General features: G+C 40.7%; 1 protein-coding gene across 1 annotated transcript in view; it reads left to right on the plus strand.

Annotated features, from left to right (window-relative positions):
* Window positions 1-27815, plus strand: part of nrxn2b (neurexin 2b) — a 740090-nt gene that overhangs the window by 566799 nt on the left and 145476 nt on the right. Inside the window, exons 9-10 of the mRNA XM_041780093.1 lie at window positions 16818-17256; window positions 22107-22490. Coding sequence (XP_041636027.1) covers window positions 16818-17256; window positions 22107-22490 — 823 coding nt within the window. The remainder of the gene's footprint in view (window positions 1-16817; window positions 17257-22106; window positions 22491-27815) is intronic.

Below are 27815 nucleotides of genomic sequence, written 5' to 3' on the forward strand. Positions count from 1 at the left end.
AACATTATTTTCGCACGGGGATGAGTTGAAAAGACAAGTGAGCGATCTGACTGTGTAAAGTAGGATCCTTACTTTTATCCCAAAATATTTCAAGGTCAGAAAGCCAAGGGCCAGATTTTGGATTACTTCCACCCATTACACCATTAAAACACCTTGGATGTTTGAAGATATAATCTAAACAGGAGAGACATAAATATGCTGTCCTTCTATCACATAGCAATTTTTTCACATTTTTAGACATTTTAGGACCCACTGATGCTAAATTTACTGGACTGGAATATTCATTAAAAATATAGGTTACATTCAACACGACTGTTTACGCTTTAAAATGGCAACCTGTTGTCCGCAATATCTGATCTGACCTCGAGATTATTTCACCCAACCTGGGATTAGTGCACAGTATCCAGAGAGATGTTTCTTTAAAAAAAAAAAAAAAAAACAAAAGTAGATAAATTAAATTAATCTCCTTCAATATTAAAAACCATCCGGTCTGTATCAGCTATTTTTGGACAGCATGTGTGCAGAGCTGAGAAGATGAGCTGGTGCGTGCTTTGCTGTGCGTCTTTTTATGATGTTCCTACCCACTCCAAAGAGGGTTCAGTGTACCATATTTAACTCATTTACTGCATCATATTATGACCTTTCCGTGCTATAATTATAGATAGATCATGAAAATTGAGTGGAAAATGTGTATTTGAAATACCTTAATATTGAAAATTTATTAAAAAAAATATCCATCTTTATCCCTGCTGTCATTTGGGGATGGCTAGTGTAAGTCGGGTGGTTTGTTTGCAAGTGTAGAAGAAGAATTTCTTATTCTATGGCAAATTGTCGGTACATTTAACCGGTGGGACGATAAGGCGCATGTCAGAAAATTGGTATTCAGATCAGATTGAGATGCAAGAGCATGCATATCTGAATCGGATTGTATCTTCCAGCGTCCATGTGTACAGCGACATTTTAAACTCTGTTCCGAATGAATTTGATCTGATCGTGAAAAAAATGCTCATGTAACTGCAGCTAGTGTAGGAGTCACACAGATTTCAAGATTTTCTCCAGCAGTCCGTTCTCAGTCTCGTTTACTGGTTCTTTGCAAATGACAGACAGCAGCGGAGGAGTCCTGATGGGGGAAAAGGTGATTTCTGCATAGAGAAATGCTACCAAAAGGCCATGTTTGCAAGCGTGCAAATTGTGAAAAAAAAAGCAGTCTTAAAGACTATGTAAAGTGAAAATAAATCTGTATTTAAGTTTGTCATATGATAGGTAACTGTGTTATGAACCCTGGGGTCAAATTTCAGTTGGATAAAACATCTCTAAGTCTATAAAATGAAGCTTCAAAATTATGAGAAATGAGGCAATAAATCTGCTCTAGGGTGGTGTAGGCATATCTGTTGGATGAGCTGAAGCCACGCCCACCACTCAGGAGAAATATGATCCTCTCAAATGAAAAAAAAGGCTACAATCTCAATTCGTTTCAGCCCCCCCCTCCCCCCATCCCCAGCCCTCATTGTGGCACTTCCCCCGTATAACACATAGGCTCATGGTGCGTTCAGTTTACCTTGGATGCTGGGAATGATGTTCCATTTGTAGGAGTTCACAAGTGGGGGTACTGGGGGTTGCTCCAAATTTCCAAGTCAGAGTTCCGAGTTTAGGATGCATTTTTGAACATGTTTCCAACTGGCGTCTCAGAATTTTTGTGTTCCGAAAATTAAAACGAACGCACTCCACTAAAATGCTAAAGAGGAGACAGCCTTCACGCTCAAAGTCACGCCACATGATGAAAAATACATTCGACTCATGTCTCTGTTTTTTCTTTATAACTAAGAGAGAAAGTGACAGAATGGAAAACAACTGGACTTGTTTAAAACACGCCCACAAGGAAACGTATTTAGTGTGGATGTGATGTTACACCTACTCCATGATCCCTGATTAAAGTGAGCTCCCTCTAAAACACCTCTCAATGCTCATTTTAAGCAAGATAACACAGGAGATGCGTCACATGTTGGCGTGAGAAATCACGGTTTATTTGCTCTTATCTGTCAGCTGACAAATGATTGAGTGAACTCATCTGCACCGGCAGATTCAAAAGTCTTTGCTTTAAGAAATGCACCATGTTGTCATGCACAAAGGTTTCAGATTTATTTACATTCAAAGATACAAGAGTAAACAAGATTGCGGCTTTAGACACGTGGCCACAAATTTAACAAAGCAACACATATTTACAGAGGTTTTTCAGCCAAGGCACCAGGTTCAGGGCGGCTCTCTGAAATCCATGGATGACGGAGCAGCTTCTACAGAGAGGGATGCAGGTTTGGGTCCTCTGCTAAACAGAGACGCAGCATGTCCTGGCAATCTGGTGACAAATCTGCGCTGATGAAACTGTCACCATCGATTAATTTTGTTGTTTCAAAGTGGTCTTTGTCCCAGTGCAAGATGTCATAAAGAAGTTCTTTATGACACCATGGTGGAACCAGCCGTGTGGGTGCCATGTTCATACCACTCTGTTGGGATATGATCAGGATTGCCATCAAAGTCACGGTATTTGGCTGACTTCTTTGCAAAGCAGCTAATTCCAAAGTCTGTCAGTTTGATCCGAGGGGCGTCAGAGTTGGTTTCAACAAGGATGTTATCTGGTTTAATGTCTCTGTGGAACACCCTCTTAGACTCAACCTCCAATGCCACCTCGATCAGCTGCTTCAATATGTGTTGGCTCTCTGGTTCCTTCAGGGCCTTGTCTCTGTCCTTCATATATTCATAAAGGTTAACTGCAGGGACTGGATGCTCTAAGACCAGGATTAGCTCCTCTTCTTGGTCGTAGTAGTCGAGAAGGGAAATGACTGCAGATTTCCCAACCTCTTGTCCATTGGTCAGTTTCTGCATAAGTGCCACCTCCAGAGGAACTGAATCCTTGTCGTAGCTGACATAGCCATTTGGTATATGTTTGATAGCCACAGCCACAGCCTGTACACAGAACCAAAGCCACCTTTTCCCAGCAGGTCCAGCTGCTCATACTTTTTCTCAAACGCAAGGTTGGAGACTTTCCTCTCCTTTTTGTGCTTAGGTGAGGCTCTGATTGCCTCCTCTCGTTCAGAGACTCTAAGCAGACTTTTAAGCAGAGCTTTCTCCATAAAGTGAAACTGTAAATCCATTTTGCAAAAAAATTGTAAAATGTATGACAAGAGTGTTCCTGACTGATATGATGTTGCCTGTAAAGGACACTTTTTAAAGATGGAGCTGCATCATTTTTTCCCAAATGATAAATAGATTTGTTGGTATTTTAGATCTAAATTTGTATTAAGATTGCTGGAAAATTGTGAATAAAACTTGGGTTAAGCCCTAGATACGAAACACTTCTGGCTCCGCCCTGGTGTGTGCCCTGTTTTAGACCAGCTGTCCTCCCAAAACTGATGAGGACATGTTATAAATGTCTGAACAGAACCAGACAGCCTCAAGGGTTCAAAGATATAACAGAGAGGCATATTTTGTCTAGATGCTGAGTCAGCGGATGTATTTATGCAAGATGCCCCTGACTGAGAGTACTGTCTGGCTCTTTTGCCTTGCACTAAGCCGAAGATTATATGATTCTCTTTTCCCAGCTGTCCCTGTGTATTGAACCATCTCTGTATCTCACCTTTTCTTTGTATTATTTCACCCTCTTTTGCAGGGTACTTCTTGCATTTTGTTTCTCCTTGCCACAGCCTTTTTTTTTTTCTTAAGTGACTTTAAAGAGGTAGATTGTAGTAAATTTAGTATCTGGCTAAAGCAGCAGTTTGAAGTCCTACCCTTGTTGACCTGTCAGAGCCATCACACCAAAATCAAACAGGAGCCTTTGTCTGAAGCTCTTAAATTTAAACCTGAGATGGAGGATCAGTAAAACTTATTATGACTAGCCAATCATAGCCATAGTAGAAATCATTCTGGGTGTAAGCCTTGGCCGTTGCTCTGATCTGTGGCTTGTCAGATTGCAGAAAATCTCTGTGACATTAGCTGTCTCGGTGTCACTGGCATATTGAGAGCTGTCATGATAATCTGTCTTTGTGGCTGTGATGTTCAATTTCTGTCTAATCGGCTAGTATCAGCGCATTAAAGACTAGAAGATTAAATCTTAGAGAAATGTCTTGTTTGGTGATGATTGGTATGTTAAAAGAGGGGCTTGACGCTTTTACTGGTCTTTATTTAAATGTGACTACCAACTGCATACTCTTACAGGCTGATATAAGGAGTTGACCTTTAAGGATTCTACCAAATAGAGTGCATGCTAACCATAGCTTGGGCATTAACACTGATGATATGCAGGATATAATCAATGCAATGCAAAGTATCCCTATTTATTCAATAGTCTCCATACAATCTGAATCTCATTGAATGCTGCATTTCTTCTTGCATGGTGAAGACACTACTTGCCTCACTTTGCCTCTGATTGTCTGGTGCTTGTGTAACAGGCTCATTGGTTGGCTGGGTAAGAATATCAGGGGTCAGCCAATTAGAAACTAAGTCCGGCAGGTCATACCGTAGGCTTTATGGATGTCTATCAATGGGTGCAGAGCTGCTGATACTACTCTCTATCAGGATGCTTCCCCCATCATAATTTCCTATCGATCCTTCCCACCCAAAGACAAGCAGCAGGAGCTGAGTGCACCAGCTGGTAACACACCTGGGTGAAAAGTTATGTCCTGTGCACCAGCTGGACTTAAGCTCCAGTTATGCCATGCCTAGGATGGCACAGATGTAAGTTTTAAAGGTCAGACTTCTCCAAACGCACAGCAAGGGTCATAAAATGTAAAAATGACACACTATGGCAGCACAGCTTGTCTACAGATTTATCACTGAAAATGCATGAAGATGAGAATGACAGAGTCATCTGCGATCAGCCTACAATCTGATAGAAAAGCTTTGCTTTAGCATATGAGCTCTGTTTAAATAAACAGAATAGTATCTGCTTAATACACAAGATGTGTCAGGTAGAAACACAGAGCTGTCCCTGTCCTGTAAAAATGTCCTGTCTTGGTAGACTACGTCATGATCATCCAGTGAAAGAGAACAGTGATATACTATTCAGAAAATAAGCATTCGGGGTACTAATTAGATTCAAAAGACTCCATAAATTCCGACAGCATTGCTTGCAGGTGTGAGGGGCATTTTAACCCCCATGAAACATGTTAATATATATATCTACAAAAAAATTATGACTTCTTTTCTTTTGGTTTCCATCAATAGTTTGAAAGGTGGTGGAGTGTGTTGCTTAGCTAGATCTCTGCTCAGTGAATGTTCACTTGAACGTGTACAATAAGGTCAAATGTAGCTACGACTGTTTTATGTGACACATGGTGCACTCAGAGTAAAGTTAAGCCTGGAAGTCGGTTGTAGCTTTGTCAGATGTAGGAGATAAGACTGGCTTCAATTGTGCCCAGCTGGTGCACTGAGCTCTGGAAGACTGATGTTTAGGCAAACTAGATAGGCAAAAGCAGTCTAAAGGCCGGCTCAGACTACACGATTTTTTTGGTTGTTCACGATGGCACCATGTCAGACTATGCAGCCAAAATCTTGTCCCATCTTGGCCGACAGCCTGGCCACACCGCAAAAGTGGTCCAAACTGCTCAGCATATGCTGACGTCACCACCGTCTCCGCGACTGAGTACGAGTTCACAGGTTGTCAGGGGGCGGGCCAAAGAGTGTCAATCACTCTACAACAGAAGCGCTCTGTGTGATTGTAGCGGTCTTTTGCTCAAAAAAGGAAAATAATAAGCAATAATGGATTAGATTATGGATAACAGGTATGGATGTATCAAAAGGAGGACAATATGGACTGGCTCTCCTTCAGATAGAACTTAAGGTATGCACGTAATAACGTAAATGAAATATAATGTACACATTAGTTTAGAAATAAAAGGGGATAAAAGTGGTAAATCTAGTAAATGATGATGCAAAGATAAGGAGCAAATGTTCTGTTGTTAGACGTCAGGATTCACGTCTTTAACGTCAGGTCAGGGTGTCAAACTAGACGACGATGTACGAAAAATTCTGACATGCTAGTCTTGTTGAATCGTGGTCGTGAGGAATCGTAAGGAGTCTTGGGCACGTCGTTAATTATGTCACACTACAGGACGGTTTGTTGTTCCTGACTCTTAAAATCGGGCCCGAGTTTTTGATGACGAGCTACAACATCGCAGTCTGGATTAAATCTGGCCGAATTCGTGTAGTCTGAGCCGACCTTAACAAGACTGTTTACCCATTGTTGGATGGGATCGAATTGGATAGAATTTTTGCCCAAAAATATCTGTTAATTTTAAAAATTACCATTCCAATGTTATATATATATATTTAGTTGAGTCTTACAGTATCTCAAACATTTCAGTTTTCAGTTAGTCATGGTGGCTGCCATTGGTTGCAAGTTCAATCACCCGACCTCACTCCCCCTTTAAGACCTACGGGATCGCCGGCACTAACAATGAATTTCTGTTTTTAACTGCAGGTAAAATTGCAACCAAATGAGATAGAGCAAACATTTTTTTTTTTTTTTTTTTTTTTCAGATAAAACCAGAGGAGTAACACTTACACTTTTGTCTGCACGAAACCTATCGCATTGTTTTCTTGCAGGTTGCACTTGTTTCAACATGGTCTTCTGTAAACATATGTATGCTCAAAAGTATCTGGCAGACTTAGAGATTTGATTACACTACAGTACATAGTTTATTTTTTACAAGCATGCTGTCTTTTTGCAAATTGAGCACAATTTCATCTAATCTTCATTTTTGCCTTCTATGGTCATAAGGGGTTAATGCTGCCAGCTAGGCATTTCTAGGGAGAAGCAAAGCCCCCCAACTGTGTGTTTAAGAGTTAAGCCTCTTCTGCAAGTTTTAGTGCTGCAATAGGCAGAGGTTTTCACACTTTATTTGCCCAAGGCACACCTAAGATCAAGCCAGTAGCTCAAGGCACACCAGAATTCTATCCAATGCAAAATAGCCTCTTTAACACATGTTAAAGTATCTTGTAGTTGGTGTACAGCTGAGGTAATAACTTAGGGTTCTACAATTTCCCAAGGCACGCTGGCATGCATTTGAGAACCACTGGGACAGGGCCATGCTACAAGCAAAAACACCAAGAATAGCTGCAGTTAGGTTCTTTGCTATTCTTTTAGTCAAGAAATGTTGTCCTAGTTCTGATAAATCTGTCACTATAGCTATATCTGAGCTAGAACTTTACTGGTCACCACTGTTCAGGCTTGCAGCACAACTCAACCTTGCCTGTAGCAACTTTCTTGTTTTCCTCAAGTGACACTGATTGGTTCATGCATTCTTATACAGGGCACAGAGGTATAAGCTTGAGCTGCCAAAGGACAGTCATAGAATCTGGCCAATCCACTGGCGCTGAGAGGTTGAATAGCATGAAAATGAATACTTTTGAAAATAAGATCCTTTTGATGGCTGTGTCACAGCAAACCACAGCTCATCTTAAAAGGAGACACATGCAGACAACAGTTCCAGTCTTGTGCAAGTAGTTAGACTACAACAACAATGCCAGACCCAAGTTGTGTAATGGGCATATAGTGAAGAGCCACTTGGAGTAGCAACATCACATCATTGTCTGTCCACACAAACTTACATGTGTCAGCCATATTGTGTGGTTACATCTTATTGCTCTGCAGAGTGTGGAGAATGTCTCCAAGAACTTGTCATTTCACTGCAAAGTCACACCACCAACTAGTGGCCTGGCTTAGATTCTACAGTGTTTTATTCATTTGGGCGCAGAAGTCGTCATCTGAGTGCAGAACTTTATTGAAACTGAAAGGTAAAAAAATTTAAAACCTAGCCTGTCTGTCTTTGTCTGAATAATTAATAGGTATGAAAAGTTTGGAAATCCCTCTATTGGTCCAACCAGGAGCATTTAAAGTGCCCACCATATCTAAAACAAACCACCCAAATAAACCAGCCAGACACCTCACATGTTCAACAAGTTTATAGCATTCTTTTTTTTAATAGAGTTGGGTGACATTGAAAAGAGTGATTTAACAAATGATTGTTATTAAAAGAGAAAAGATCTGCATCAAAAACAGGACTGTTTCTATCAGGATCCTTTTCAAACTTTGTTGACAAAAACTTCCAATCCGGTCGATTGAAAAAAAAAAAGTAGTTTAGAAGAAGTAATTGTGCCCTCAGGGATCACATCACCACCATTTAGGAGGTTTGTTGCTGCTTGCTAAAGCAATCTCCTGAGATAACGTCATTTCAACCCAACAATTAAAGTTAGGAGACTGGAATTAATATAAAGAAATTCAAACTCCCCTTTGAAAATGGATATTCATAATAGAAAGTAAGTAGAAAAGGAGTCTGGATAATATTGAAAAGAAGCAAAAGTGAAGGTCATGGCAAGCATTCATTTTCAGAAACAAGAATACCGTTGAATATTTATTAGCTATCTGGTCATTATCACTTTTTCATCCGTCATTAACTCTCTTATTCATCATGTGTTTGACCTTGTTGGTGTCATAAGGGATCATCCTGTTATGGACAAAACAACTTGAACATGGAGACAGAAGAAATCGAGCTTAGAGTTGAATGGAATCACTGACTTTACTTTCCAGTGTTGTTTGCAGAGAAACATAGATGCGTCTTTTAAATGTTCCACAGCATATGCCAAACTTACTCTGAGTTTTATGCTTAAAGTGCCATGATGGCTAACTGATTCCAGTTATCACCTCCCAGCTCCCACGGCCAGTCACAGCTCTTTCTCTCAACACAGCGATATATTTCAATTTAACATATGTCTCACTAATCCCTGCTTGCATTAATGCTGATGCACCGTGCTGTTGCGGGCAATACTTAACCTCCTCCGCCCCAGCCTCCTCCTTTATAGCATAAAGCTTGGAGCACCCTCATCTTGAGATTCATGCTACGATGTATCAATTGCTTAATGCACATTTTCATAAATGTATCTATCTATAAGGGGGATTTTAGCTATGAGCTCCCTGGAAAGTCAAAGCATGCTGCTTGACTAATGCAGGCAGCATCTTTAGAGCAGAACTCATTCTACAGCTTTAACCCCTTTCCCAATGGAATAATATTACAGCTAGAATTACTGTAATTTGTAATAATTACACTGCTTTTAGTCCCATGCAAATTGACTATGTCTGTAATTTATTGATTAAAGATTCCAGGACAAATTACCTACCTTATATCAGCACACACAGAGGTCCACAGGTAATACTAATCCAGCACAATTTGGGATCTATGTAATTAAGGTTGGCAATTATGTTTTTTATTGAAAAAAAATTATACTAGAAGCTGCATAGGAGACGGCCTACAAAATTTTGACACATGTGGTCCATTAAAATACTTTTATTTCAGTTCATTTTTGGGACACTGGCACAGCCAAACAAACTTTCAGTGTTAATTTTGACAGCTATTTTAAATTTAATTCTCAGTTTTAGTCTTTTGAATAAATGTCTTTTATTTTTAGTCATTTGAGTTATTTCTAGCCTTTATAGTTTTAGTTGAGTTTTAGTCCATAAAAGTCCTTACATTTTAGTCCTAAACGTTTAGTCCAAGCATTTGTTCTCTATCCTGAATCTGGTACCAAATCGAGGTGGTGTGTTCTATGCACCCTGCACCTTGGGTCCCTACTTTTTACAGCTGAAGAGCTACAGATGTACACATTTACCTACAATGGAGAAAAATAATGGATTTTGAATGTCTGACGAAAACTACATTACATTCTAGTCTGGCTTTAGTCATGGTGACGAAAAGTAAACTTGCTTTTTTCCAGTTTCACAGATCATTAAAGATCTTCAGTATTTTTAGCTAGTCTTAGTCCAGTCTTTCTCTTGACAAAAAGCAGCCAACTAACAGTCTTAGTCATAGTTTTATCTGACAAAATTAACACTGTAGGAGTGAGCAGGATTGTTTTATGAACCTGAGCAACAGTCAGTCAGAAGGCAAGCTGACTGGCAGAGGAAGCACAACAAACACAGCCATGGTAACGATAGTAAACATGAAGCATAAAATTGGTCAGAAATGGAGGAACAACTCGTTGATATGTGGCAACAATATTAGTTTAATCACAATCCACCTGACGAGAAGAGCTGGACTGAAATTGCTACAGTAACAAATGTGGGCGACAGCTATCGATGTTAAGTTAGTTTCCTCTTGTAAGCAATTCTTAATGTTGTTTTTAACTGTGCAAGATATAGGGTTTTGAGAGTGGACCGTCTGGTCTTTGGGAAGAATATCTGTGTGTGGTGAGCCCTGTCTGTCATCTTGTCCCATACCAAATACTATAAGAACTAGACGGTTGAATATGTTATTATTTGTCCTCATGATTGGGTTCTCACACTTTGAAATCAGTGTAAATTTTTAAATGTATGGCAGGATTCAAAACCATTGCTGCTCTTTCATATGCTCACAGTCTGACAATAATCTAGGCAGAGGGTTACAGTGATAAGAAAATGCTGTGCATAATGCGGCATACCATATTGGATACAACACAAGACAACACAAGCTTTTGAGCTTCTGTTTATGCTTTTCCTGTTTCTTTTGTCCAATAATTATGTGGTTTTATGACACCCTCTGCCATATCACCAGCTCAGTAAGCTAGCCGGTCATGCACCGACAGAACTGAGTTTACCTCCTGCTGCAGCTATGTGCTAGCAAGTTGGAGGTTTCTGTCTTTGCTTTCATTTTATCTGGATTTTGTCTGTTCTCATGAGGCTTACAGATAGAAATGAAACTTTGCAATATTGCCGCAAATAGTTGGGAATGTTTGGAGGAAAGAAGCCTAAAGTTTAGCCAAAGCAGAAAAACATGGCAGAACTTAACTTTCTGAGTTCAGTTGTTATAAACAACAAAAACCAGACAACCACATCAGCACATCTGGATGGAAGACAGATGGAGCAGCAGCCAAGGAGCTGTCCTCGAGACAGCAATCTACTGGATTTATTTTTACAAAACAGATGTGTGCAAGTTTGAGGACAGTGATGGTTGTAACCTTTACAACACATTTATCTGTTTTTGTAGAATCAGTCATTCTAACCCACCTATAGATTGTTAATGACGTAAAAGACATCAGTCATCCTGTACAGCCTGTTTCTTGTCAACACCTACAAAGACATACAAAATAGATCTGTTTAAGGTTTCTTTTTTAAATGTCCTCCTTCCCTCTGCTTTTCACTCCTTTACCCAGCTCAGTTTCTAACACCTTAAGCCCGGCACACTCATGCCTTATTAGCTGCCAGTTTAGCCTTATCATAGATAATTACCAGGACTAATCTCTGCTAATGACTACATTATAAGGTGTACAGTACATCCAGCAAGGTGGTGTGACTGTAGGAGATAACCAAAGGAAGCTTAAGTTCAAGAATAACCCAGAATATCTGGTTCATTCTGTGCCTGTGCGTAGGTGGGCTGTTTGACGATGGCAGAGAGGAGCACGTAGAGGGAGGGAGAGTGCAGACATGAGAGAGAATAGTTCGATTGGAGGATGTTTGGAAGAAAAACAGAAAGAAGATGAAAATTTACAGCAGCAGGCAGGTGAAATTAGGTAGGCAAAAACCAATACAGTCAACCACGACGCACAAGACGAGGCTTTCAGTTGTGCAAATTGAACAACAGGCTGTTTCAACAAGAGCAAACAGTTTTCAGACACAGATAAGTCTGCATTACAAATGTTTCTGGTACTTTCATGCGATCTTCTTAAAAGAAATACTAAACCCTACACTTAAAGCTCAGGTTCAGCTACCCTTGGAGGGAGGGAGGGGGATGAGACTTGTCCACTCCCTTCTTCCTGCTGTCCCCAGTCAGCCGCATCAGTCAGGTTTGCTTTTTAGCCCTATTGTCATCACTGTTCAAGGTAGACTTCCCTGAGCTACCTGAGCACGACACGGTGATAGATGAGTAAAAGACACAGGTTCATATATTATTCTCTTCCTTGACAGATTTATTTGGGATTTTGGGCACTACATTACCAACAATCCTAATATCACAGCACCATTTCTTTCCTTCCATCCTCCAAAGGGAGGTCAAATAGAAAAGTCTGGAAAGCACTGCTGTAAAGCAGTGGTTCTCAAACTGGGGTCCGAGGACCCCTGGTGTTCTGCTAGCCACAGCTTGGGGGTCCTTGAAATAATTCAAAATAAATTACTTAAGTAATTCATTTTGAATGTCTTTCAAAATGGCATTAAAAAGCACATAAATACATTTAGGGACCACAGTGCCATGAAACAACCCTACTAAACCAATACCTCCCGCATAAGTCAGCTTTGGGCCAATAAAAACTCAGATATGATATTGAGATATCACCTAAATCTATCACTGCTCACCTTTCAGTCACGTTACTCAGGACACATTTGGTGTGCAGGTCCAGCTAGCAGCAATGGATAAATATCTAAGCTTGTCCACTTCATCAAGTGATTCTAGGTCCATCCATCTAAACTGAAAATATGATGACAGCTATCTGGAGTTTGGTTTCATTGAGAACAGCAACCGAAAACCAAAATTTACTGTGTGTCTGTGTTTGCAAATGAAGCCACGAAGCCTGCCAAGCTAAAGCGTCATCTGATAACAAAGCATTTAGAGTTTAAGGACAAAACAAAATACTTTTTTTTCGGATAAAAGGACAAAGAAAATGGCAGTTAACATATGTTTAATCAGAGTAAGGGTTATGTGGGGGTCCTTGGCAAATTTTCTGGTTGGTAAGGGGTCCCTAGCCCCGAAAAGTTTGAGAACCCCTTCTGTAAAGGATGCTTTTTAAAGATAGAAAAGTTTGGAATAATGTTTGGAATTGTTGGCATATTTAATCCACATTCTAATTCTAAAGTAGCTTGAAAGTAGAGCATTAAATGCCCGATGAAGCATCACCCTGGACACTGCAAAGCTTGGGCTAAGCCCAACTTCTGACCTCCAATTTCCACATACAGCGACCATACTGCGATCTGCCGGCGAATCGTACTGCGGAGCACATCGCTCCCACTCCAGTGGCAGTGTGTGCCTGGAGCGCCGCTCCGCTTCATTTGAGATACGCTGCAGGTCTATTTTCAGCGCTTGCCGCTGCCAAACTGCATCAATACTGGTGGATCATGAAGCTCCCAAAAGGAAGTCACAAGCGTAGAATATCCGGTTCTTTCAAAACACAACACAAGGCACTGGCTTCCGATCATTAATCAATACTATATCAACATTACGTCTCATCCTGCAGCGAGAGCAAAGGGTCACCGAGAGGTCAGTGGGTCACAGAGCTATAACAGCACCATTGATGGGGAAAAGTTAACTTTTCAGGACATTTAGCCAAAGAATTTTACATTAAACCACAGATCCTTTAAGCAAACCTTAACCTTTAACTTCTTAATGTTCTCACCCAATGGTGGAAGCAATAATATCATGGACTTATACCAGAAAAGACGCTAAATTAACCCCAAAGGGTAAAATCGTCCACTGTTGACATACTATTTCTGCGTGAACTCACAGTTCTCCTGTGACCTCTGCCCACTGATTAGGGCTGCTCACTGCGGCGCAGCGCTCTACACTCACTTCCAGTGGGCGAGGTTGCTCAGCTTCAGTCAGAGCAAACCCGCAGTGCTTCCATGCACAGGGGCAGTCATCCCATGTGGAAATTGTGGGTGAGTTGACCCCCTGGCTTGTAATTTTATACAATAGAGGCATGCACTGATGCCATTTTCAATGTGCAAGGCTGCTCAGCCAGGCTGGCTGATAAAACGTTCTGAAATACAAGGAGTGGTTGAAAACGTGAGAAAATCAGACTAATATCCGCTTAAATTAAGAATATTTTGCCTTGACAGAGATCCATACTGTTTCCTGATCCAGTTACACTCACATGTGGTCATAAATCGACTTTCCTGATTTGTATATGGACCTGATTTCAACTCCATGAAGCAGAGCCTGAAGGCACACATCAACCTAGTTCATCAGTGATGGATATGGAACTGAATTGAAGTCAGATTTTTCTTAATATGAAGCTTTAGATCAGTTGTTCCTCCAATGCACACTCTACAGGTGATAGGATTGTTGACTAGGAGCATCTTTTCCTATCTTGCACGTTTAATGAAAATTAGCCAATAGCAATTTGTTCCCAGTCAGTCTGGACAGCTCTAGTTTCCATCTTTTGTTGTTTTTTTGTTTTTTTTTCAAAAGGAACAGAGTCAAAGCTGTGAGCAGGGTAGGACATAAATAGAAAAATATGTGTCGTAATATCATTTTATGGTTTTGTGTTGCAGAATAAAGCATGCAGAACAAATAAAAAATAGCGAAATGTTAAGCTCTGACTACAAAGGGAACGTGGCTTTGTTGTGTCTTAACTCAGTCACTATTCGACAGAACAGAGCCGCTGCTGCCGCTGCTGCTGCTGGGATCAAACCTGTGGCTTAACCATAACAAGACAACCTTGTGACTACAGCAGAAAACAAAGATAGAAATGTAGAGACGTTACCTGTCAGAGCCAGAGTGTGGGAGTGTGAGAGAGCGTGAAGAGGGCTATAATCAGGAGGGAACACACATAGACAAACAAACGCTAAAACCTCAGCTGCTGCTGCACACTATTACCTTGAGGACGGCCTCTCAAAACAGTGTCTGCAGTGTTCAACAAATAAAAGGAAAGCTAAAACTATGAAAGACAAGCATAATTTACTGCGCCTTTAGCACTTAATCCATTATGAATGCACACAGTGAAGCATAGACTCACACTTTGAGCTGAGACAATACAGCCGTGTTTCATCAAAGGCTGCTCCAGACATTTGCATTAAAGCTGCAGGCGGCGTTCACTTCTCCTTTGCGTCTCAGCATTCCCCTGGAGCCTTTTAATCTTTTTCACTTTCCTTGTGCACACAGAGAGACATTTTCAGGTGTACAAAACAAATAATTTGCACTCTTTATTGATTTGACCAAGAGTTAGGAGATTCACACAGTACAGATCAGAGCGTGTTCCTCTGATTCACCCACACAACATCGACACTCAGAGACATCAGTGGAGTCAATAAAAGCGTGCCCTAGGCAATGCTGTGGCCCCAAGTGATTGCTCTGTGTTTGATTTTTCAAAGTGTGGAGGATTTCCGTACAAAATCCTGGAACATCAGTTAACTGAGCTCTCATCTGACCTAAATTTCTTGTTAGAGCATTGTGGGTTGCTGATGAAAATCTAGAACAGGTTGTATCAGCGTTCCAGCTTGTTTTTTTTTTTTGTTTTTTTTGGCGAATTCAAGTCTCGACTTTAGAGAAAGTCACGCATTTTACTCATGTTCTGATTCATCATTTGCTGACAGGGTTTCCCAGCAGCCTCTATAACTGACACTTGAAATTAATTTGGGTAATTAGGATGCATCTGCAGGCTCTCATGATTATGGACAGAATGTTCTCCTCTGTTGCAGCTCATTTTTGTGTTTTTGGCCACAGAAAAGTCCAATTTTATACAATAATTGAATTCAAAATATCTTATTTGAAGGAAAATATGCATTTATCAAGAAATTACAAAACCTTTATTATCTTAATTTTTGGTTGGGTACATAGATTACCTCAGATAATTCAAACTGTTACAAAATCTACAGAAATATTCTTTTTTTCACCTCTGCACCAAGGATCACAAGGCTTTGAGATGTTAGGATTTTTGGTTGATAGCCCATCCATCCATCCACATATTTATGTGCAGAAAGTCTTCTTCCTCCTCGGCACCAATGCCCACTCTGTCCCAAAGAGGGACATATTATATTTGGGAGATTAGACCTGTCCTTGTCAATGTGGTATTTATAAGGATTATGTTGGCTGATTTTCTTCAGGATTTGATGTGCCAACTGTAAACAGGCATGACCAAAGGAATAGCTTGGCCCTTGCCCAGTAAATAGCCTCCTTGTAAGATGCTAATCAATGCTATTAATGGTTAGCATCAGAACAGCAGCAGCTGTAATATTCTTTTTGGCTAGTCCGATCTCATTTGTCTTTTGAACCTGACTTCTTTGAAGGTCATGCCATGGCAATACACCCTTCCACCTTTCCAAGTTTCCAGGGCCAGCTGCCAAGAAGCATCCCCACAGCATGATGCTGCAGCATGCTTCACAGTGGGGGTAGTGTGTTTTGTGGTGATGTGCAGTGTTTGGTTCCTGCCAAACATAGCATCCTGTCTGGTGGCTAAAAAGCTCAATTTGGTCTGATCAGACTAAAGAACCTCTTCCCACTTGACCACGGAGTCTCCCACATGCCTCTTTCTCATTGCCACTCCCCCACGAAGCCTTGACTGCTAAAGAACCTGGACAACAGTTGTTGTCTACAGAATCTCTCCAATATCGGCTGCTGAAGCTTGTAACTCCTTCAGAGGTGTCTTGGTGGCCTCCCTCACTCGTCTCCTTTTTGCACAGTCACTCAGTTTGTGAGGACGGCCTGATCTAGGCAGATTTACACGTGCTGTATTCCTTACATTTCTTGATGATGGATTCAGCTGAACCCTGGGGGATATTCAGTGCCTTGGAAATGTTTCTGTATCCATACCCTGGTTTATACTTTTCAATAGACTTTTCTCTGAGTTGCTTGGAGTGTGCTTTTGTCTTCATGGTGTAATGGTAGCCAGGAATATTAACAAATGACTGGACCTTCCAGACGCAGGTGTCTTTACACTCCAACCACTTGAGACACACTCACTGCACTGAGGTGATCCCTGAGAGAGTGGAGGGGTGAAGTAGCAAGCAAATCACTTACCCTGCTACCCTTGACGTCATCTTGTTTCTGTTTTGATTAAGAGACCCCTATTGGTGGATTCTACGTACTGTATGCTCAAATCAAATGTCACAACCACTTTAACTTTGTAACCATTTCCTCTCCCCTCACCAGGTGGTGTACAAGAACAACGATTTCAAGCTGGAGCTGTCTCGCCTGGCCATCGAGCGCGACCCTAAGATCACCCTGAGCGGCGACTTGGTGTTCCGCTGTGAGGACGTAGCTGCCCTGGACCCGGTCACCTTCGAGACTCCCGAGTCCTACATTTCCCTACCAAAGTGGAACACCAAGAAGACCGGATCCATCTCCTTTGACTTCCGCACAACAGAGCCCAGCGGCCTCCTGCTGTTCAGCCATGGGCGCCCTCAGGGGCCCAAAGAGCAGAAGCCTGGCAGAGAGCTGAAGACTGATTACTTTGCCATGGAGCTTCTGGATGGGTATTTGTACCTGCTGATTGATATGGGCTCTGGGAAAACAAAGCTGAAGGCCAGCAACAAGAAGGTCAATGATGGGGAATGGTGCCATGTGGATTTCCAGAGAGAAGGAAGGAAAGGTAAGCTGTGAACTTTTTTAGACAAACAGCTGTTGTTTAATTTCACTTCATATCGACTAACTTTTACTGGAGTGTCTTTGAAAGATGGTTCACATTCTCAAACAGCTGCCAATACAGTCAGTCAGATTTATGTCGATCAGATTCCTGTTACTCTGCTTCACTTACAGTCCAATAAAGAATAAAGAAAATCAGCATCTTACAATCACAGTTCCAATAAAGTTGGGGCACTTAATGAAATGTAAATTTAAACAGAATGCAATGTTTGCAAATCTAATTAAACCTGTTTTTATTCCCAATAAACATTAACAGCATACCAGATTTTGAAACACAGACATTTTACCATTTCATGAGAACAGTTAGCTCATTTTAAATTTTATTAGCAGCAACACCTCTCAAATATGTCGGGACGGGGCAACAAGAGGCTGGAAAAGTAAGTGGTACTAATGGACAAAAGGAGCATTTGGGGGGGGGGGGGGCATTTTGCAACCAATTTGGTGAATTAGCAACAGGTCAGTAACATGACTGGGTATAAAAGAAGCATTTAAGAAAGGGAGAGTCTCTCAGAAGTTAAGATGGGAAGAGGTTCACCAATCTGTGAAATACTGTGTCCAAAAATGTGTCAGAAAAATTTTCCTTAGTGTAAAATTGCAAAGACTTCTAATATCCCACCATCTACAATACATGATATCATCAAAAGATTCAGAGAATCTGGGGCACAGATGGCCTAGTGGTTAGATTGCGCCACATGTATGTGGGAGGTCCGGTCTCAAGTCTTGCCTGTGGCTCCTTACCCGCATGTCTAACCCCCATTCTCTCAACCCTATTTCTGACTTTATACACCGTCCTCCTGTCGAAATTTAGGCAGTAAAAGCCCATGATTTATCTTAAAAAGAAAAAAAAATCCTCAGGGAATCTGGAGAATCTGGAAATGACTGAGATTCCAGAAATTATTGTCTGTCAACACAGTTGGTTGTACCATCCAAAAATGCAAATTAAGGCTGTATCATGCAAAGACGAAGCCATTTGTGAAGGTATCCAGATAGCCACCGTCTTCTCTGGGCCAAAGCTCAATTAAAATGGACTGAGGCAAAACAGAAAACTGTTCTGTGGTCAGATGAATAAAAACTTGAAATTCTTTTTGAAACCACGGCACCGTGTTCTGCAGACTAAAGAGAAGAGGGACCATCTAGCTTGTTTTTCCAGCACAGTTCTAAGGCCTACATCTCTGATTATATGGGGCTGTATTAATGCCTATGGTGGTAGTTTACATATCTGGAAAGGCACTATCAATACTGGCAGGTATATAGAGGTTTCAGAACAGCATATGCACCCATCCAGACAACATCTCTTTTAGGGAAGGCCTTAACGATTTCAGCAAGCCAATACTAAACCACATACAGCATCCATCACAACAGCATTACCCTGACATGCCAGATGGATGTGTTTCACACATCCATCTGGGAAATCTTTCATACACAGCTTTGGGAGAGGGAACAGGCTTTGAAAAAAAAAAAAAACTCGGAGGGTGATTGGATGAACGTTCTGTCTGTCACATCTTTACGGGCTAATCAGAGCAACAGAACACGTGATGTAGCCACTACCGAGCTGCGCCCCTACGGAGCAGTAAACTCCATAGAGAACAGCATAACGCAAACCATGGCAACTGTAGACATGTCAGTACACGACATTTGTCGTTTTTTGAAAGAAAACAACTCACTGCTGTTATTTGTTCTCCTTTAACAAAGAAATTTCATCAAGTTCTGATAAAACTGGCGCTTCAGCAACATCTATGCTAATCTCTTTTTCTGTAATTGCAATGGCCTCTTCTCGCTGCTTGCTTACATCACAGCTCCATCACACCTGAAAGCACTGCCCCTTGTCGCTGATTGGTCCTGTCGCTTTCTAACCGGGCCCAAACGGTTCAGATGGGAGCTTTGCAAGATGGATCCGCCAGTGAGAAACACGGAAACTGGTGAATCCATCTACTTTGCAAGGCTACAACAGCATGGCTTCACAACAGAAGATTTGGGGTGCTGTACTGGTCTGACTGCAGCCCAGACCTCTCGCCAAAAGAAAACATTTGGAGCATCATAAAACTACAAATCAGGCAAAGAAGACCCAGCCTTTTAGGCAAATAAAATTCTACATCAAACAATAATGGGAAAACATTCCTCCCCCAAAACTCCTGAACTGGTCTCCTCACTTCCCAGATGTTTATTGTTAAGAGAAGAGGGCAATGCTGCACAATGCTAAACATGGCTGTGCCCCTGCTTTTTTAATATGTGTTGCTGCCATCAAACTCAGAGTGAGCTAATATTTTCCATGCATTATAAAATGTCAGTTTAGCATCTGATTTGTTGTTTATTTTCTATCGTGAATAAAACATGGCTTTATGAGATTTGCAGACATTGCATTCTGATTAAATTTACGTTGTTCACAGTGCCCCAACTTTTTTGGAATTAGTGTTGTAGTAAGTCCATTTTGTGGGATGCAAACTATTGGGTTGGCTTTAAGTTTAGCCACAGCCTACCCAACTCGTTGAGCATGACTCGAGAAACTATTGTTTAGGCACTAAGAATATGGAGATAGGTTACTTCCTTTGTAACTAATTGATTCTGGCTGGGGAAACATGGATCTCAAATCTGAAAAACAGGTTGATTTTTGCTGTGATTCTTTTCTGTATTGTTGTGAAACAGTAAGATAACAGTTCCTTTGGGCCAAGGCAAGTATATTTAGTCAGCCTACTTTGAAAAGACATATTTGCCCTTAAAATATCATGTCAAAGATTCCACTGCATGTCTCATAGCTGCAGGTTCAGGAATCTACGCTTGCCATTTCAGTATTCTTTTATACCACTTAACATTTTCCACCCAGAAAACATGGGGCCCAGGTGGTATTCTGTTTTATTGCAGTCTTTTCTGTTGTCAGTGTGTCTGACTCCATGTGGGCATAAACAGAAGCATCTGCAGGCCTGAGTGTGTTTTGTCTGATGAATGGTATGTAGGTGGGCAGGCACCTTGAACATTATATCTCCCCCTAATGACGTCTTATAATGAGAATAGCTGTGAATGAGCGTCTGCCTCTGTGTGTTTGTGTGCGCGCATGCATGCGCTGCTCCTGCTGTAATTGGCTTTTAATAGAAAATTAAGACGGAGTCGTTAATCACAGAAAGAGAGAGGGGCCTTTTGTTTCATCCACTCCCTGCTGCATTCTGCTTCCCTTCTCCTCCATTTAACCTATTACAGACACATTATACACACACATACACAACACACGGCCATCTATTCTCTTTTCTGTGTGCCCCCCTGTCTGTGATTTCTGCCCTGAAATTATTCACTTACTGCCTCCCCTCCCCTCAATTTACTTACCTGCCCACTCTTGACTCATTTAACCACTTGACCCCCCACCAGTCCACTAACCCACCTTACTCAGATGACACAGTACTTTAATCAGGGTCTTTGAGTCATGGAAACTCACATTTAATCACACAAAATCCAAGGAGCATGCCTGGAAACATAAGCATGGCTATAAGGTACAAATGACAAATGATTTCAAGCAATTATTACCCATGTTTGATCTGGGAATCTATGAATGCAAATAAATATATTTTATGAATTTGCATTTAAAATTTATGACTTAAATGAGTGCTGCACTGCTACACCAGTGTAACCTGACGGCATGACTAACAGCCAGGAAACTGCTTCAATTAGCTTATTCTGTCAGTTACACTGTTTAAACTGTTATACTTTAAGAAATATACAGGAGTGCATGTACAAAATGACTAACTTACTGAATAGTCCCTTAGTTTGTACAAAAGCGTTTACTTTTTCAGGAGGACAGTACACTTTAAAGCTTGCTTTTGCACATCTGCATCCATTTTTCAGGAGAAATTTTATAAAGTAATAGTTCTGTGTTTCCAGTTTTACCTTGCAATTTGCCCTCTCTTAAGTCAGAGTTATTTTACCTCCTGTTTGGAGAAAAACCTGCTTTTCTAAAGCAAAAATACGGGACCTCTATCAAATATGATCTTTAACACCATTATACATTAAGAAATATGCTGGAGTGAAAGTACAAAATGACTCACTGACATCCAATTACCCCTGATTGATGCAAAAGAATTCACATTTTTCAGGAGGACAGTACGCTTCATGGTTTGTTTTTGCACGTCTGCATCCATTTTTTAGGAGAATATTTTTAAAGAAATTTTTCTTTGTTAAGCTTTTACTTTGTAATTTGTCCACTGTACTTTTCCTCTTGTTTGGACTGAAAACCTGCTTTAGTTTTGAAAGAAAAAATAACTTCTGTTAAGCACTAATGTATAACACTGTATCACATTAAGATACACGCAGGAGTGTATGCACAAAATGACTCATTGACATCCCTGATTAATGCAAAAGCGTTCACATTTTTCAGGAGGAAAATACACTACATAGTTTGCCTTTGCACATCTGAACTCTTTTCAAGAAACTGTTCTTTGTCATGCTTTTACTTAGATTAGTCTTATTTGGAAGTAAAATTTTATGTTTTATTTAGTTAACCTATGTTTCAGCCTATGTTTTAACAAGAACTCATATTTTGATTAGTCATCCAGTCTTAAGCTAAGGGTGACTTGGCTACACACTACAATATAATCATGCCAACTATTGAGCTGAATCCCTTCTTTGGCTTGATAGTGGCTCGGAGGTGGTGGTGAGCCCTGAGGCTAGCCTAGCTGAGCACCACTACTCCAAAGTATATATTTGCATTTGCATTTTATTTCATATCAGACTTTTCTGTCAGTATTTTATTGTATAATTAACATGAAATATATTTTTGAAGTATACCAAATATTTCCCGTTTTTGTCTTTTAGGGTCCATCTCAGTGAACAGCCGCAGCATGCCTTTCAGCTCCCCAGAGGGCAGTGAAATCCTGGACCTGGACAGCGACATGTACCTTGGTGGGCTGCCGGAGTCCAAGTCAGACCTCATCCTGCCACCGGAGGTGTGGACGGCGCTGCTGAACTACGGCTACGTGGGCTGCGTACGAGACCTCTTCATCGATGGCAAGAGCCGCGATGTCCGCCGACTAGCTGAGATCCAGAGCGCGTTTGGTGTCAGCAGTTTCTGCACCCGAGAGCTGCAGAAGCGCTGCAGCAGCACTCCATGTGGCAACGGAGGCCTGTGTAAGGAGGGCTGGAACCGCTACATATGTGACTGCACCGGCACCGGATTCCTGGGTACCAACTGTGAGATAGGTAAGTTGGGAGATATTGGTGAAAGAGTTTTTTTTTCATCAGTGTTTTTTTAAGACTATCAACCTAAAGTTAAACATCTGAAACTTCAAATCAAGACCTAACGATTATTTACAACTCTGAGATTTGTAAAAGGCCCTGATTTGCTAAACATCCAGTTCAAAACTTTTATACCCAAAGACATAATCATCCTTAACAAGGTGTCAAAGTAAAGCAAATAAAGCCTCAAACTTTAATTTAGCTTTGTTCTTTTCAATCAAACCCCTTACTAATAATAAATGTCAATAGCCCCTTTCACCACACATATCTGCAACAATACAACACTCTCCAATTATTATGCCTTTAGACATTCATATCGAGTTTACATTTGTGTGATGTTGCATTTCAGGGCCAGGGAAGCACAAGAGAGCAAAAACAGAATGTCACAGGGGTGTAAATATTATGCCTTGAGACTGCATTTTGTATCAGTGGTTTCCAAAGTAGGGGTCAGGACCCCCAGAGCAGTCACAAGACATCAAAGAGGGGTCGCTTAATGCTTTCTCAAAAAAATAAAGAGCAATTTAAAATGATTTTAAGTGATATATTTATCCAGTATTGTAAAAGATAACCCAAAAATTAGTTTCATTTCTAATGAAATCATGGTAATGGATAAAATCTCTATCTAAATGTAAATAAGTTTTACAAAAACTCCCTAAAATGCAAATTGATACAGATACTTTGTGCCAAATTGTACACTCTAACCACCTCCAGGGAGCGTGGGGGTCCCACACAGGATGAAAATTTGGAAACCTCTGTTCTATATAAGCTCTTTGTCTGGTTGCTGTGTGATGGCTGAAGTGCATATCTGCTTTGGTTCATGCCATTATCATATTTGGCTCACATGTGCTGCTTGTTGGCACACATGTTGAAGCTCTGTCTGTCTTCATGGCCATGTGAGATGCTTGTTTCAGCCACATGATACTTGGTGTTCACACTGGCAGTCTTAAGCCCTGACTTGCTGAAGGTTGCGTACTATGCAAAATACACGTCTTTGTGCTTTTCTAACAAAATATGTGCCCCTGGCCTGTCCACAATCCCTCCAAGGACTAGAAAACTCCATTCTCTCCCCCTCTCTTTCTCCACCTTTCAGAAAATATGTGCTGAAACAAGTCATTCTCAGATTTCCCCCCCATGATGTCATGTGGGGTGTAAGCCCCACCCCCAAGTTCAATTGGCCCTCCCTGCTTGGACAAAAGTCCCACCCACTTCTCCTCAAACTCCTCTCAGCTGAATCTTTAGGGCCACATCCATAAAGCCACATCCATTTCCTGTCAGGGGCAGAGTCAGACAGCTCATTAACATTTAAAGCCACAGACTCAGAAACAGCTCAGCTTTCTCAGACATGCAAAAATCCAGTACTGGAGTGTGTTTCAGCAACAAACTTCCCAGGCATGTTTTGGGGACCTCTGAGACCAATATAGACTTGTTTCAAAGGGGTCAAATATGTGACCTTTAACATACAAGCCAGAATTGGGTGTCAGTTTAGCTCAGAAGGGTAGAGCAGGGGCCTATATATTGAAGCTACAGTCATCAATCCACTGGTGGTAGGATTCAGAACTAATCCTGGTGCTGCTCACTGCATGTGACTTCCATCATTACTTTCTTTCTTTAGCTGTTCTATCAAAAATTAAGCAGGAAAAGACCTCAAAGTAATCTTAAAAAATATGCACTGTATGTGCACGCTGAAATGAAAACCCAGCTGTCACTCAGCTGTTGTGCAGCCTCCATGCACCCGCGTCAAGTAATAGCTGGCTCTGGAATTTGCATTAAGGTCCATGCTCTGTGCTTCCTTTCCTCTCAGTCAATAATGGGCTGGAGCAAGGAAATAGGAAGAAAATGCCCCATGTTTCTGACCCATAGATGCTACATATACTTGCAGAATATTCCATCAATATTACCTTTAGTTCAATGCTAGTGCATTCACTGAATATATATTTTTTTAATAAACAGTACAATGCCCCAATAAGTCTATTTTAATTTTCTGGTTTTCATAGTTTAAAATCCCCAAAAAATCCAAAAAGTATGACAACTGATGCAAAGCACTGTAAATGATACAACTGAAAACAAAATTAGAGATATAAGCATCACAAAAAATGAAACCTTTCTAGATCATAACAGGCTGTAGACTCCATCCAACAAGAGGAAGAGTTAAAACAAGAGCAAAAACAGAATGAGTGTTTCCACACATCTGACGGCGAGCCGCATTGTGTTTGACACAACCAAACAGCTGCTGTATAGTAGGAGTAAGTGCTCCATGGGGAGCTAGTATGTGTGAACCAAATGTCACCCAAGGCAGGGTGGCATTAGGGTCTGCTGGTTGGGAGAGGAAGGGGGTGGGGGTCCAGGCAGTGTGACAGAGCAGCCAGGCCCACTGGCGCCATCTGTGCCAGTCACGCAAACCCAGGTGGCTCATACGCAACAGCGAGGAGAGGTGAGCCAGTCAAATGGCTCCACGTACGTCTGATTCATCCCAATTAGCTGCAGACGCCTCGCTTCATGGTTTGCCTTTGCACGTCCGCGGGGGTGAGTGAGCCATGACAGTATGGGATTTTGAGGGACAGGGAGGGTAATGAGGGAAGGAGAGATTGGATTCAAATCAGGACAGTGAAGGTAGAGGATGAAATGTCTTTATTTTGAAGGGTGATATTTTTAACAGTTTTGTCTTTGGCTGCTCGCATCACAGATGTGAATTCAGTGATGCTCTTCTGCCATCTTGTGGTTCTTTGGGCTAGTGCAGGCAATGCATATGTGCCTTTTATAATATCCATCCACGTACAGTGTTTCAGTGTGTCAATAGACTGAGTGAATAGATTAAAAGAGTGTAAGGACAATCAATCATATTGACCAGGAGAAGAAACCCAGAGGGTGTTACATGATACCTATAAGCCACAGAAAATGAAAAGGATTCACGCTGTTTGGAGCTGGTGTTAAGATGATAATTCATGTTGTTTTCATGCTTTAGATTGATTTCATGGATCAATAGTATCATGCTGCTTTGGGATTATATTAGGGCTCAGGGACATGGACCAAAAATCAGAGCTCAATATAAAGTTATAAGCTTTATTTTAACTCCAGTAAAAATAAAACCCTGTTGAAACAAATGCACAGAAACAAAAATGTATGTCCTAGACACCCAAGTTTGGACTTTTGTTTCTTTTATTGATCATAAACTGCAGAAAAAATCTTGTTTTCTTTCTCTGAATTGTTCAGAAACTTTATCAGCAGAGAGTATCAATGTGTTTATACTCTTGAATGTTTTTTAATGATCACTGGCATCAAAAAGAACAGAAATTTGTTAATGATAAGTCAATTTTTTTTACTAAAAGAGAGAGAGAGAGCACTGTCTAAATTGAACAAATGCATTTGCAACATATGGAATCTTTTGCTCTTTGCAAGTTCCACACACTTTTTCTAAATGTTGCTAATGCATTTGTGCAATTTAGACAGGTTTGTCTGCAAGTTTGATCATTAAAATAATACCACTTTTCAATGCCACTTTTTGTCCATTTTTACCACTTTTATCACATTTTTGCCCTTTTTCCACAAGTTCTTGCCTATGTTATCATGCTTTTTGCTATTTGATTTTTTCCCCTTTTTTGCCTGTTTAAGCTGCCTTTGGCCCATAAAATTATTTTTACCACTTTTTTGCCACTCTTTACTGCTTTTTACTCTATTTTACCATCTTTTTGCTGCCTTTCCCCAGTTTGTGTAACTGTTAACTAATTTTTCGCTATGTTTTTGACTCTTTTGGCCATTTTAAGCCTACTTTGCCCCCTTTCATCCATTTTTACCACTTTTTCCTGCTTTCTGACCACTTTTGCCACCTTTAACTTAATTTCAATTAAATACAATTAACCCATTTTTGCCAGTTTTTACAGCTTAGATTATGGCTCTTATAAGGTATTTTTCAACAATTTGGCTCTTTGGTTAAGCAGCGTTGAGTCACTCTGCCTTAGCCAATATCAGGTGTCACCTAGACCCAGTTTCCAGATCTTTGTGGAACATTTTACACAGTTCCTTAGCTTAATTCATGTTTCTTGGATTATCATGCACTGTACAAAACACCAGTATGCCCCATTATGGGTCTCTAGTCACCCAACAATATTTGTTGACCATTTTTTGTACTTTTTAAAATAAAAATCCTTACATAATTACCATCCATGCACTAGAGAGTTGTCCACTCGTACTTCCCTCCAGTGAATGCTCAGTTTGAAGAGTTATGTCTCACATCCAAAAATAAGCTTCAAATGTCGTCAGTTTAACAATTTTTGCAGCTGCTTGCCACCAATGCTGTCCTGTACTCCCGCACTCTAGGACTACGATTGCAATATGCTACCTCATCTACAATAAGCCTTCACACATGCAGCTCACTTACACTGATGATGGAATATCAAACCAAAAGGCAAGTAATGTTATTGAAGCATGTTTATGCAGTGTACTGCAGATGAATACAGCCAAAAGAGCAGAAACAAACAAAAAATAAGCCTATAAAATTAGGCAGGGTAGGGTCACCCCCCTGCACCCGTACCACCCAAGTCCAGGCTAATTCTGTGGGAAACACGGAAGACAGACAGCACTTGTTTTCAGCTCCCCTGTAGCAGTTATATTATATACGGCTCCATGCTGGGAGACGTCCAGGTCAGTACATGTTGGCATTTCATTTCTTTCAACAAAGGCAAAGAAAGAAGCAGCTCTTTACAAAAGCTGAAGATTCAGCATATATGTTCCTTATGGTTGCCATGTAATAAAAACCCTAAAGGACGTATCTGAGTGCTGACTCCTCAGTTTTGTGTGCCTTTCATTTCTTCCACCATGGCTTCACACAGGTATTTGGTATCTGATAGTGTTCTGGAAGATGTAGTAACATAGTCAGGCTTAAAAACATAATGAAAATAATGCAGGACTTCTTTGAGACCTTCCTCTGGTAAAGGTCTAGTTGTTCATTAGCAAGGCTTTAGTAAAATCATTAACTGACAGCTGGTGAAAACATTGGGGTCACTCTCTGGCTAGCATTAGTGGGTGCTGGTTAATTTGTGCATATACACTTTTATAGGGTATTTGACATACTTTTACACTAAATAATTATTTTGCATTGTGTTGCGTTGCATTAAAAACATTTTTTTGACCTTGAATTTTGTGTTTTGAACTAATAAGTTTGACTTTTATCTCAGACTAGGATCCTTTACACTTGTCTTTTTTTAAAGCATCGTTGCTAAGTTTATTTTCCCCCATGCTCTATCACTGGTGAGAATGAGGTTGACAGTTTGTGGCTAAATGTTGACCCTGTTA

The sequence above is a fragment of the Cheilinus undulatus genome, linkage group 22 (genome assembly GCF_018320785.1).
Source record: "Cheilinus undulatus linkage group 22, ASM1832078v1, whole genome shotgun sequence".
In the NCBI taxonomy this organism is placed as follows: domain Eukaryota; kingdom Metazoa; phylum Chordata; class Actinopteri; order Labriformes; family Labridae; genus Cheilinus; species Cheilinus undulatus.